The 13952-nt window shown below is 40.8% G+C and overlaps 1 protein-coding gene across 1 annotated transcript in view; it reads left to right on the forward strand.

Moving 5' to 3' along the window:
• CRB1 (crumbs cell polarity complex component 1) overlaps positions 1–13952 on the forward strand; it is a 222340-nt gene that overhangs the window by 87945 nt on the left and 120443 nt on the right. The window contains exons 5-6 of the mRNA XM_055583137.1: positions 1182–1321; positions 7934–8116. Of these exons, the coding sequence (XP_055439112.1) occupies positions 1182–1321; positions 7934–8116 (323 nt within the window). The remainder of the gene's footprint in view (positions 1–1181; positions 1322–7933; positions 8117–13952) is intronic.

Raw genomic sequence — 13952 nt, forward strand, 5'->3', positions numbered from 1 at the left:
AAAATAATTAACGCATTTGCTATGAGATTTGTGGGAAAGGCAAAAACTATGCCCCCTGGAAGGTTCCTGCAGACAAAGGAAGATGTAAATGAGACTGAGTCTATGAACTGAGGTGCACTAGCCAGGCTTGACCTCAGGGCTCTGGTCTTCAATGTCTCACACATGGTATTTAGATTTGCAGTAGGCATTTTTTTAATCAAAGAAATGAAATAGTGCATAGAGGATTTCTAGCTAGGAAAATTATGTATAAAAATTATAGTCACTTATATTTGCTAGTATTTCATTTTCCTTAGTGAAATCTTAATGTCTGCATTGGTGGTAAATAGACATATAGCCAGGGTGAACAGGACTGTTACTCTTTATTAAATCATAGGTGTCCTCCCGCTAGACACTTATTTTATCTAAGCTGGGTGTGTAAGCCTATGATTTTTCAATTCTGGATCCTCAAGGAGAGGCCATCTAAAGTGAAATAAAGTGAACAACTCTCCCGGTCAGATTCGTATTTTAGGTCTGTCAGATAATCCCATTCAATCGACGAATCATTATAAATAACATGACCAAAATATTCTTGTAATCTAGAAATAAGGAAACATAAGTCACAATTTATATAATGAGTCGCTTTCCTTTTTTCCATAATTTATTATTTCACTAGGGACCTTATTACTGGATTCTTTATATAAAAAACTGCCTTGATGGTATAAATCATTCTCTACTGCCTCACAAATATTAACTACTCTATTTCATACAAATCAGTAGTTTTATTCAGTATTTTCTGCCCTTTGACATGCTATGATCATTCTTCATATACACATTTAATTATCCCAATGACTCTGTGACAAAGGTACTATTACCTTCAATTTATGGGTGAGGAAACAAAAGTATAAACAATCATGGTTTTCAAGTAATTGTGACTGAACACTTGCTTGGGGGTAAGTCTCCTTAGCTCTCCAGGGTCTCCTTGGCTCTCCATAAAACATTTGTGTGGGATAAGCAAGTCTCCTTAGCTGTCCTTAACACACTTGCTTTCACTAAAAACCTTGAGGGATCATCTCTCGAAGCCTGCAAGCATATGCTTCTGGTAGGTATTAAGCCCACGCTGATGGACAGGCGGAGAGACAGGGCAAGGATACGGCGTCCCCCATGAGCAAGGGCTGATGTCCCGACTTCATTTTGCTCCCCAGGTACAGCTGTACCTGCGCAGGTAGTGGGTTCACGGGGACACGCTGTGAGACCCTGCTGCCCCCGTGTTGGTCAGAGCCCTGCCACAACAACGCCACCTGCGAGGACAGTGCTGACCGCTACACCTGCCGCTGCCGGCCCGGTGAGTGACCGGACTCCTTCCACTGGTTTTTTTTTTTTTTTTTTTTTTCTTTTGCGTAGAATAGAAACAAATAGCTTATGGCAAAAGGAAATTGTTGCCGGAGGTTTAAAACCAACTCTTTCTTCTAGTTATCATTGTTTGATTTAATTGTGTTCTTCAGTGCTCAAACATATCTATTGCTACACTATGCATTATCTGAACTAGATTACCAAGGTGTCCAATCATCAGAATCTTCTAGAAGAAACGCAGAGGAGAAAAATCATCAATGGAAGGGTTGATTTCAGCATGGTTTTCGTGGAGTAAAATTCACTGGAAGATGCTTCCTTGTCCTCCAAGATGTTTTCTTTGGCACCTAGAACATACTAAAACCCAAGAAACTCTGTTAAAATCCTAAGTGCTTGTGTTGTAATTCATAGAGTCAATCAGTGTGATGGTTGATTGTCCCCATAGAGAGTATAGAATGATTTTTCAGAAATTAAAGTATTCTGCTCACCTTTTATAATGTAAAAGACAATATAAGTTACACATACATAAACCCTAATTTAAAATCACACTTTAAAAGATAATTGGACTTGAGCGTAGAGGTGATAGGAAAGAGTATGTGACACTTGAATTAACAAGCCACTCATAAATATTGATGTTAATTTTGGCAAAAAATAAGCTGCTTGACATACTTCAACCTCTTACTAGGATTTTATTGCTAGAAATGAAAGTGCATTTCGCCTCTCTTCTTTCTTGAGCCATTGGAAAACAACCAATAAGCTTGCGATTATTTAAAATCTAAGCTTACTGACCACGTACCCCACCTCCCCACTCATGTCATTATCTAAGGAAAGGGAGGCCCTGTAGTTGGGGGGAGGCATGAAGACTGGGGTCAGTCCAGTCAATAGCAGCTTCTGATCAAAAGGCATCTCATTGCCTGAGGAACATTTTACATGCTTTGGTAAAAACCAGACAAACTTAAAGTATAAAAGAAAGTTGGGAATTCGCCTGTGGCTCAGAGCTCTGTGTACCTCATGTGTCTCCCCACTTCCAGATAATGAAGAGGACGTATTTGTTATCCTTTGGCCATTGGTCCTGGTCGCTAGGAAACAATTTGTAACACTTGAATCAACAAGTCACCTCCAACACTGAATTTTTTTCCAAAATGTGTCATTCCACATTCTTGTCATCAGCCAACCCTCAACATTCAGTCAACAGTCTGAACAGGACCTCAGTCCAGAAGCAGGGGGTGGAGTGGACAGCTTGGGAGCAGGACGAGCCCACCATTTGTTAACTGAGTAAACTAGGGCGAATTACCCCTTAATTCTTACATTTCTCATCCACAAATAAAGGGTACAAAAGCTATTTATAGTATTGTTGTGAGGGGTAAAATTATAAAAATGGAACCTGGCATGTATTAAGTACTAAAAAAAAAAAAAAAGCAACTATTATTACTACATTTCAGGTTCTACACCAGGAGGTGGAAATTGTATATGACAGATGGTTTCTGTGCTCTAAAATAGGGGTCCCCAACCTCTGGGATCTAATGCCTGATGATTTGAGGTGAGCTGATATAATAATAATAGAAATAAAGTGTACAATAAATGTAATGAGCTCAGATCATCCTGAAACCACCTCCCCACCCCTGTCCAGTTCACGGAAAAATTGTCTCCCACGAAGGCAGTCCCTGGTTCCAAAAAAGTTGGGTCCTGCTGTTCTGAAGGGTTTGTAGTGGAGTCAGGCAGCAAAGGAGAGCTGCCTAAAAAAGACCAGTATGAGTCCCACTCATTCGAGCCACTAAGATTTCACTGCCAACTATATATATGAAGGACTGCTGCTGCTGCTGCTGCTAAGTCGCTTCAGTTGTCTCCTACTCTGTGCGACCCCACAGACGGCAGCCCACCAGGCTCCCCCATCCCTAGGATTCTCCAGGCAAGAACACTGGAGTGGGTTGCCATTTCCTTCTCCAATATGAAGGATTAGGGGATCACAAAGACACAGTTCCTCCTTCCAAGGAGCTTAAATTCTAGCAGGAATACAGTATGAAAAAACTGCATACAGTACAATTTTGGGTGGCTCAGACAGTAAAGAATTTGCCTACAATGCAGGAGACCCGGGTTCAATCCCTGGGTTGAGAAGATCCCCTGGAGAAGGGAATGACAACTCCCTCCAGGATTCTTGCCTGGACAATTCCATGGACAGAGGAGCCTAGCAGGCTACAGTCCATGGGGTTGCAAAGAGTTAGACATGACTGAGCAACTAACACTTTCACAAGATTCTCTAATAAATTCCATAAAAGGGAAGAAGGGGAGAAAATGTTTAGCGACCGCCTGAGGAGGCAGCATTTTAGAAAATTTGAAAGACCACTAAGCACATCCCAGAAATGTACCCACGAGCTGTGTGACTTTGGCCACGTCTCTGCTCTGAGCCTCGGTTTCCTCATCGACAGATGAAGCAGAGATGATGATAATATCCGCCTCATCGTGTCATTGTGGAGTGAAGTTCAGCAATACAGGAGGAGCCCCAGCTCAGCCTAGATCACAGCAAGTCGATAAATGTCAACCCGACACCCTGGAATTAGGAGATGGGCCATTCTAGACCCTAAGGCCGGCAGGTGGTAGCTCATTGCTTGTTTAAAGATAGAAGAGAGGAAAAAAGAAAAGGGAAAGACGAAAGGGCAGCAGGAGCACAGAGAAAAGAGCCCGTCCAACTGTGGGGCCTGGAGGGACTCTTCAAAATGCTGGGCTATGCAGGACCGGGGGTAGAGGGGTGGGCTGAGGAGCAAGATAAGGCTGAAGCCAGATCACGATGTCCACCCTGCAAACCGTGGGGCAGTCTGACCTGTTAATTTGCGAAGAGCTCCCTGGCACTTCAGTGGAAGAGTGATGGAGAGAAATAAGGCTAATTGCAGGGGATCCCGTGAGACTTATGCAGTGATTTAAATAAGAGCTAAGTCACGGACCGGAACAAAGATGCCAGTGGCGAGGGTGGATGTGAGCGTATGGACGGCCACGGGAGCCCTTTAGGAGGTGGAAATGACGTGGGGATTGGGAAAGAAGCGCCAATTTAGGACAGTTCTGCTTCTGAGTTTCTCTCTTGGATCACTGGATGGATGTTGATTTTGCCTAGAGAGAAAACTCACAATGTCTTTGTACCCAGTTCTCACAGTTATATGTAAAGAGAAGGTTTAACACCACAAGCTACTCTATATGTAAGAATGGTAGACCGTTCCTTTGGATCATGAGATGCCTGCCACTGAGTGCAATGACAAGAATACAGCTCTGTAATTGCCCAGGGCCCTCGTTTCAGGGGTAATTAATCACAAGTGTCAGTTACCTTAAATGCTTATCTTAAAAGTTTTCCTATTACCCAGAAAAGATTGTTGTTGTTTTTTTTTCTTAAAACATGTAATTTAAGAACCCTGGGGTCTTGACTCAGCATCATATTGTTTCTTTGTACAGAGTTTTATAGGAAAACTTGTTAGAACTATTGAATGTAGCCTTGACTGAAAGAATCTATTTATACATCTGGTTAAAAGGAACAGCAAATAGAATCCCCACAGGGCCCAGTGGTAGGGATGGGACCCGTAATACCATAAATCAGAACCTTCCTAATGTTCAGGTTAAAAATAAAGACAATGCACGAGCCAGAAAGCAAAAAAGGATTTATGAAAGTACTAAATTACTTCCTAACCTGGGCTGTGCATAAGTCTTCAAACTTAGAATGAGAAGAAAATTGAAAATAGAACTTCACTAAGTCAATTGCAGCACAAGATGTTTATAAAAACCATTATTTAGTGAATATGTGTAGATCCTTAAGTATGAAATAAAAACGCTTAAAAAGTAAACATTCAGGCTTAAGAGACTAAGGGTTCTAGGGGTGGGGAGGGTCATGACAAAGCATTGTGGGACCCTCATCTGACATGAGCTTCCAGTTTCCTTTTCAACTCTCAGTTTCTTCTTGAGAAGGTTGATGAAGACCCCAGGAGTCAAACATGACAAAAGTATTATACGGACGAGCAGCAGAATTTGTGTTGCGGTTATGACTTGACATGGGACCCCATATAGGTTTTTATTAAAATTACAAGATGAGCATTCATATCATGTTCTCATTATTTGCTCATTAAGAGTTCATCAACTCTCTAGTTTATTTGCTAAGCGAGGATTATCATCTAAATTGTTGATTAGTTCTGTTTGAATCTCATCCAGGAGTTGACTGAAGGCCTAGTACTCAGGTGTTGCTCAGTCCTAGCATGGTGAATTAAAAAACACAGTCTCTGCTTTTACGGAGCTCACAGTCTGTTGAGGGAGACAGCTACATAAATAAGTGAATAAGCTGTGTCATCCGTTCAGTCGCTCAGTCATGTCCGGCCCTTCTGTGACCCCATGGACTGCAGCCCGCTAGGCTCCTCTGTCTGTGGGATTTCTAGGCAAGAATACCAGAGTGGGTTGACATTCCCTTCTTCAGGGGATCTTCCTGACCCAGGGCTGGAACCCGAGCCTCCTGCATTGCAGGCAGATTCTTTACTGTCTGAGCAATCAAGTGAAAACTATATGCATAAATGAATTTTAAAAGATACCTCCAAAAATAAGCACATAAGACCAATCTTTGTAAGACAATGAAAGGAAAGAATTGGGTATGTGAGAGAAAAAGGTTCTTATTTAGATCTGTCCGTGAAGAAATGACATTCTGAGAAAGTAATAAAAGATCGAGTCTGAATACATAAGAGTTATGCAAGCACAGTCTTGGAGGAGGGTTTTCTAGGGGAGGGAACGGTATTCTAAAGGCTCTGGGACAGCAAGCATTCTAGGGACAGGAACAGATTTGGGAATGGGGCCAGATAATAAAGCGCTGGCCAGGTTAAGGATTTTGAACTTTATTATGTGTGAAAAGTGAAGCCTTTGAATGGTTTCAAAGTAAAGAAAGACCATGATTGGATTTATAACCTTTACCACTTGGATTGCAATTTTACTTTAAGAACATATTTCTCAGCAGTTAAGTGACATTGCAAAGATCTGTAGGTGAAGTCATTTGTATTATAAGTCAGATTGTGTTCCTATAGGAACTTCGGACATCTCTTTCATCATCTCACAAAACAGCTGGTGTGATCCTGGACACACTCCTCAGCATTATGTTAGCACTTAACTAGCTTTACATTTTTGGGCTAGCACCATACATAGTATGTAAATAGTCGAAATCGGTAAGAAGAACAACCTAATAGAAAAAGATATGAAATGATTAAAAAATTCAAAAATATTAAATTCAATAATATCTGGGGAAAATGTAAAGCAAACAATGATAAGGTATGATTTTTTATCTAGCCAACTGGTAAAAAATTTTTGCTTGGTTTGGCAAGTGCTGACAAGGGTCTGGACCACACACACTCTTATCCTGTGCCAGTAGACATGTAACAATCTCTACAGTTTCTCTAGAGGTCGTTACCAGGATCTATTAAAATTTGAAATGCCCGTAACCTATAACCCAGAATCCCACTCCTAGCATAGACCTCAGTGTTGCGCTCAGACACTTGCACAAGCCACGTATATGATGTTATTCAATGCAATATTGTAATAGCAAAAATGTATATAAACCCCCTAAGGGAATGGAATGGTCAAATTATACACATCTATGTTATGTACTACTTGGCAATAGTTAAAAATTATGAGTTAGCTGTATATTTCTAACATGGATAGACTGTGCACGAGAGTAAAGAAACCAGGCCGTACTGAAGGATGCGTGCAGTGAGTACAGTTCCAGTTACGTTAACACACACAATAAATAGACACATGTGTGGTTTTAACAGGTGCATATGTCGGTAAAACCACAGAAAATAGTTCTGGCAGGGACTTTCTTTTATATTTAATATCCAAATATTTTATTAAATACTAAATACTTCATGTTTTATTGTTTTTATTCTTGTCCCTAGTAAAATGACCCAGCTAAATCCATTCAAATACAAAATAGTTTTTTCTTCTGTCTCACGGTGTGTAAGGAAATCATTTACCTCTGCTTCGAGGTTTAAGAGAAGAATTTAGGCTTGGCTACGTGCTTTCTGCTGAGTGTGTGGTATGTGCTAAGTTGTTTCCATCCTGTCTGACTCTGAAGTGCTGAGCCTGCCAGGCTCCTCTGCCCGTGGGATTCTCCAGGCAAGGATCCTGGAGTGGGTTGCCATCTCCTCCTCCAGGGGATCTTCCCAACCCAGGGTTTGAACCCACTTCTTTTACATCTCCTGTATTGGCAGGTGAGTTCTTTACCACGAGCACCCACCTGCAGTCTGCTGACTTTACATCTATACTCTGGAAAAATATATCTTTTTTTTCTTGCTTAGCATTCAAAAGTTGGAATGTTTGAAGAATTGGAGAGTAGTTAAAACTTCCAGGTTAAGTCAAGATGATCCTGAAGCCCCTTCTTCATCCATCTTTGCTAAGTATCTGGTGGTTCTATGGAAGTGACTCCACTGTTGCTCTTAACGTTCGCGGAAGCCCCCTTTATCAGATCCCCTTACCGGCTCCTCAAGGGGGGCCCAGCACCTGTTACCTGGGGCCACGCGGTGGCCAGCCCCCAGTCTGGAGCGTGATCCGTGGCTGAGGTGCTCTGAGCCCGCAGCCTCTCTGGCCGTTTATCCTGCAGGATACACGGGCGCGCAGTGTGAGACCGACCTCGATGGATGCTGGAGCGGCCCCTGCCAGGCCGGCGGGCGGTGCGTGGAGCTGTCCTCGGAGACGGGGCGTGAGCGCCTGGCCCGGCTGCTGTCTGCATCCCGCCGCCCCGAAGCCTCCCGTTACGTCTGCATCTGTCCACCCGGACTCACAGGTAAGGCCCGGCGCCGGAGAGACACTTCGCCTTTCTAGCATTTGCCAGCAGGTCATGCATTCACCCAGAGAGCGGTGCTGTGTAACCTCTGTGCCCTGGTGCAAAGGGTCCCCCTTGTGGGCCTGGAAAATACCTCATTTCACCTGTGGTAATTCCTCAAATCATGAGGAAAATGTTAAAAACAGGGGTAGAAGAGGCGTACGAGAGGGGAAATACTTGTATACTTTACACTGGGGAATTAGAAGCCAACTCAAGCTCTTCACCTTAGAGACAGAAAATTTTAGAATTTTTGTGTCATTAAATTTTATAATGATGTTACATTTTATGTTATTCAAGTTTGCTTAAGAAGTTAGTGTATTTATGTTTACACTGAGAACAATGATCTGGTCTCAAGTAATCAACTATTCTATAGTGAAAGTTGTTCCCTGTTATCAAATTTAAAGGACTCTGTCTTATTCTATTATATCCTTACTCTAAACCCAGTGGAAATTTGCATGAATGGTTGTGTTTGTGTCTGTTCCCGTTTCTGAAACTTTTCAGAAGTTTGGAAACAGTCCTGTATTTGATGATGAGTAGCAATTACCTGGAGAAGACAATGGGAACCCACTCCAGTGTTCTTGCCTTGAGAATCCCAGGGATGGGGGAGCCTGGTGGGCTGCCATCTATGGGGTTGCATAGATGGCAGACTCTGCAACCCAGAGTCGGACACGACTGAAGCGACTTAGCAGCAGCAGCAGCAATTACCTACAGTTGCATAGATACCACTGAGAAAACTAATTGCAACCTAGATTTCTACCTTATCTGTCTCTCAATAGATCCAGTGATATCTGAGGGCAATATTTCAGCTGCTGTTGGGGGTTTCTGAGAAAAGTAAATAAGGAATAAGAAAAATAAGGGGATGGGTCTATTTACACTTAGTATTCCCTTTCTTTTAGTGTCTCAGTTTTTATGTGCAATGACCTTTGATTCTTGGCAGTGTTTGCTATAAAGTTGCTGTAGAGAAGGTCCCGATTCACTGTCCCCTCTGCGAAAACACGTAGGATAAAAGTCTCGCCAGTGTCAATGTCAGGAGCAGGACAGTTCTTCCTCAACAGCTTCTGGCTTGCATGCTTTTCCTCTTAGTAAAAGGTGTGCAAATAAATCTTGATAAATGAAAAAAAGCATGAACTAAATCTTGCAATACATCCCATTTCCCAACAATATAAGATGCTGGAAATCTTATAGGTAAAAGTGGGTTCTACAAGCATATAAGTTTTTCTATAATACATTTCTGTATTTACCCCACCCCTGGGATTATTTAAATTTCCTGTTCTGTTTCTTACCGAACAACTTCTTGTTCTGTTTCTTTTCTTAGTTACCTTATATTCTTGTATTTTCTGAATTGTATGATCTTGGTGTAGTGTAAGTGATTTTGTTAACCACTGTAAGTTCCTCTTGAAACAAGGTAAGGGAGTTATAAATGTTTTTTCTTGGGTGTAAGGTTATAGGGAGGTCTATCCAAGTCAGAGGCCTCTGCTAATGTTGCCTCATCAGATGAAAGAACATGGCTGACCAATGTATTTGCAGATCCGAACAAGAGAGGCAATAAAATGCCCCAGGAAAGGGTGTTGGCCTTGATTTTTGAGGACCAGCTGAGAATGACTTCATGAGTGAAGAAGTCCTAGGCTGCCCCAAGTAGGGCTTCATGAAATTGCGCGTTTTCCACTCACGCGACTCCCAGAGAGGGCTCTCAGAGCCCACTGTCCTTCAGAGGCTGATTCAGGGTCACCTGTGTGTTTAGTCGCTCAGTCCTGTCCGACTCTTGGCGACCCCACAGACCATAGCCTGCCAGGCTTCCCTGTCCATGACATTTCCCAGGCAAGAGCACTGGAGTGGGATGCCATTTCCCTTCTCCAGGGGATCTTCCCAACCCAGGGATCAAACTCTCCTCGCCTGCATTAACAGGCAGATTCTTTACCACTGAGCCACCTGGGAAGCCCCTTTGTAGGCTGACTCATATCAGTCTTATACATAATTTGTTAAATGTCTCTTATACATATTTTGTTAGATTTATACCTAAGTATTTCATTTTTGGAGTGCCCCTATAAATGGTACTGTGTTGTTAATTTCAAGTTCCATGTGTTCACTGCTGTTATGTAGGAAAGCAATTGACTTTTGACTTTTATATATTAACCTTGTGCTCAGATACTGTGCTATAATCATTTATTAGTTCTAGGATTTTTTTTTCAGTTCTTTCATATTTTCTACATGAACAATCATGCTCCTGCCTTTTAAAAATATTAATGTTTATACAGTATGCCTTTTTCCATCCTTATACTTTAACTCTTTGTTGTTTAATTTGAAGTGAGTTTCTTTTAAATGTCATAATAAAAAAGCATATTGCATCATGCTTTTTAAAAACTGTTTGTCAATCTCTGCTTTTTAGTTGATATATTTAGACTATCCACCTGTACGTAATTATTGATGTGGTTGGGGTAAACTCTGCCATTTTATTATTTGTTTTCTCTTTGATTTCTTTGTTTCTCTTTTCTTACCTTTCTATGGGATACTTGACCATTTTTTAAGGTTTTCATCTTGATTTAGTTCTAGTATTTTGGATGTATTGTGTATTTTTTCATATGCACAATATGGTTCTTCTGCCTATTACAATGTACACATGTAATTCATAGCCTATTGGTATTAACATTTTACAATTTTGGGTGAAGCAGAGTAAAGCTCTTTTTCCATTTAGGTCTCTTTATCTTCCCCACTTTAAAGTATCATTGTCTTGAGGATAAGATGGTATCCTAAATCTTATTTTAGTCATTACATATAATTTAGAAAGTTTATGAAAAGAAGGGTGTTCTGTTCTGTTTACCTGCCCACTCCATTGTTCTTTCTTTCTGCCTTTTGCCTCAAGATTCTTACGCTACTCGTTCCTTCCTGTTCACAGAACTTCCTTTAGCTTTTCTTTAAGAGTTGATGTGCTAGTGACAATTCTTTTAGTTTTTATTTGACAAAGTCTTTATTGCCCATTTATTCCTGAAAGATAGTTTGTTGAATATAGAAGTCACGGTTGACAATTCTTTTCTTTAAGCATTTGAAAAAATATACATCTCTTCCTTCTGCACTCTATTTTTCAAGTAAGAAATCCACTCTCATTGAAATTCATGGCCCCCTGTAGGTAGCGCATCCTTTCTCTGACTCCTTGCAGAGAACAAGTATGGAGTGATAACACCTTCAACTCTATCTTTCATTTTCAGAATTTTATTTATGAATGTATCTCTGTGTCTATTTTTTTTTCCCAATTTGAAATTCACTCAACTTTTCAAATGTGTGGATTTATGTCTTTTGCCAAATTTAGGATGTCTTTAGCCAAGTTTTTCTTTTATTGCTCTTTCAGCCCTAGTCTCCTTTTCTTCTCCTGCAACTCTGATAATGTAAACTTTGTGTCTTTTCCTATTTTTCCACAGATTCCTGAGTTCTGTTAATTTTTCCCTCTTTTTTGTTTAGAATAGGTAAATTTTATTGATCTGTCCTCAAAATTCACAGATTTTATTCTCTTTCATCTCCTCTCCACTATTGTGCCCATCCAGAGAACTGATTGTTTCTCCTATTTTATTTTCCAGTTTTATAATTTCCACATCTTATCATCTAATTCTTTGCTGATATTGTCTATTTTTCCTTTTACTCAAGAGAATTTGTAATTGCTTATTAAATCATTTTATGATGGTACTTTAAATCTTTGTCAGATAGTTTAAAAATATGATTCAGCTCAGACTGAGTTGATGACATCAGTTCACTTTCTTTTCTCACTCAAGTTGTGGTTTTCCTGATTCTTGGTATGATGGGTGATTTCTCAGTTGTATCTAGGACATTTTGGACATTATGTTAGGAAACTATTAGTCTTATTTGAATTTTTAAAATTTTATCAGGCAGTCAGCTTTTTTGTTTTGACAAACAGGTCGTAGTCTACTTCTGTGGGCTCTGCAGGCCCAATGACCAGTTAGATTTCAGAGTCATGGCAGTGTTATTTTGGTCTGCTTGGTACATCCGGTGCCACTGGGGCTCCCATTGATCTCTGCTGATGATATAAATGACACAGTTTACTTTTTGCAAGCTATACACGTTTGCAGTTCTATCACTTGTTAGATTAAATTTCCATCATGATGAAAAGTGTAATTGTGAATAATACATTTAATGACAGACCTCCATTCAAAGAAACCATTAGAGTTGTTAAATATAGCTACAAGCTTTTTCCGGTTTTACAATTATAATTAAGGACGTATCTCTTGCTGTTTACTCCGTGTACAGTTACGTTCCACATGGAAAATAGTCGTGGTTGCAAATAGTCGTGGTTGCATATTTAATGCAATTTCTAACTTTCTATAATGAAAAAAGTGAAATATATCAGAGTAGAAATTAACTGAGATTCCCAGAGAGACAGAAATAAAGAGAGCTCCAAGCCATGGGAATGGGAAATAGAGAAGGCATGGGCAAAAGGAGCGTGCTTGGTGCTTAGTCGTCAGTCGTGTCCAACTCTGTGCGACCCAATAACCCGCCAGGCACCTCTGTCCCTGGGATTCTCCAGGCAAGAATAGAGTAGGTAGCTATCCCCTTCTCCAGGGAATCTTCCCGACCCAGAGATCAAACCTGGATCTCCTGCATTGCATGCAGAGTCTTTCCTCTTCCCTAATTGTCTCAAAACCATTAAACATATTCTTTGGCAAAATTTCCTCACATGCCACCATAGCCATTCTGTGCCTATAGAGGCAATGCTCAACTTGTAATGAGAATGGTGGGTGAAGACTTGATTTAAAGTCTGTTTACTTAAACCCACATAGATAATTTTAATGGTAAACTAAATAAATCCATAATTGGGGAAGGCCTGTAGCTGAAAAACACTGTTCAGTTTAGTCCAAAACTATAAATTATCTTTATTTTGTATGACCATCCTTGACCGCTGCTAGAAGGAATGTTGGCTGCTTCTTTCTGTCATGTTTTAACTTTTGACTTTGGGGCACTGGACTCAGTTCTAGGGATATAATGATGAAAATACACGGTCTCCTCCCAAAAGAAAGTGAAAGAGCAGGAGGTAAAAGAGGCACAAGAATATAAGACAATACGGTAATTGCCACAGTGAAGCCGTAAGAAGGTACAGCCAGAGAAATCAGGGAAGAAGACCTATGTCTGCTATTTATGTCAGATAGAATTTAGTGGAAATTCCAAGAATCCAGATGACTTGGTAGTATTTTAATACAAATGGTCGAGTTACTTCTAAACATTAAGAAAGGATGTTGTGACCCCTGTGCTTACCCTTGAAGCACTGTGTTCTAAGCTAAATTGGAAACAATTGACTCATGTTTTTAATGTGAACATTTTGTTTCTGTTTATCAAAATGTGGTGATAAAACCTCTAACAAGTTTCCCAACGGCTCATAAGCCAAGTCCAATTTTCAGCTCTGACTTTCACTCGCCACCTCCAATTAGCGTTTCCTCCATCGCTGGTCTCTGGAATGCGTCTTTGGTGCCTCCGAGGTGGGGCTCTTCTTCTGCCTCACCCATCTGCTCTGTGCATGGGAAGAACTGAGCCGTGCAGCAGGGAATCCTGCGAAGTCCTGGCTTCAAACCTCAGGCAGAAATAGCGGGGTTCTCAACAATGAACACCCCGATGAGAGCCACCTGGCAGAGTGGCTTCACACGGGGCCCCTCGTGATCAGGTTCATCTGCCTCCAACACAGTGTTGCTAAAAATGAAGTGTTCACTTCTCCTTAAAAGTTAAATCCTGTCATTCTACCCAAATCCAACTAAAATAGACACGTAGGGCTGAACATGTAACACGGAAAGCTTCCTATATC

This window comes from Bubalus kerabau, chromosome 5, assembly GCF_029407905.1.
Source record: "Bubalus kerabau isolate K-KA32 ecotype Philippines breed swamp buffalo chromosome 5, PCC_UOA_SB_1v2, whole genome shotgun sequence".
Lineage (NCBI taxonomy): Eukaryota > Metazoa > Chordata > Mammalia > Artiodactyla > Bovidae > Bubalus > Bubalus kerabau.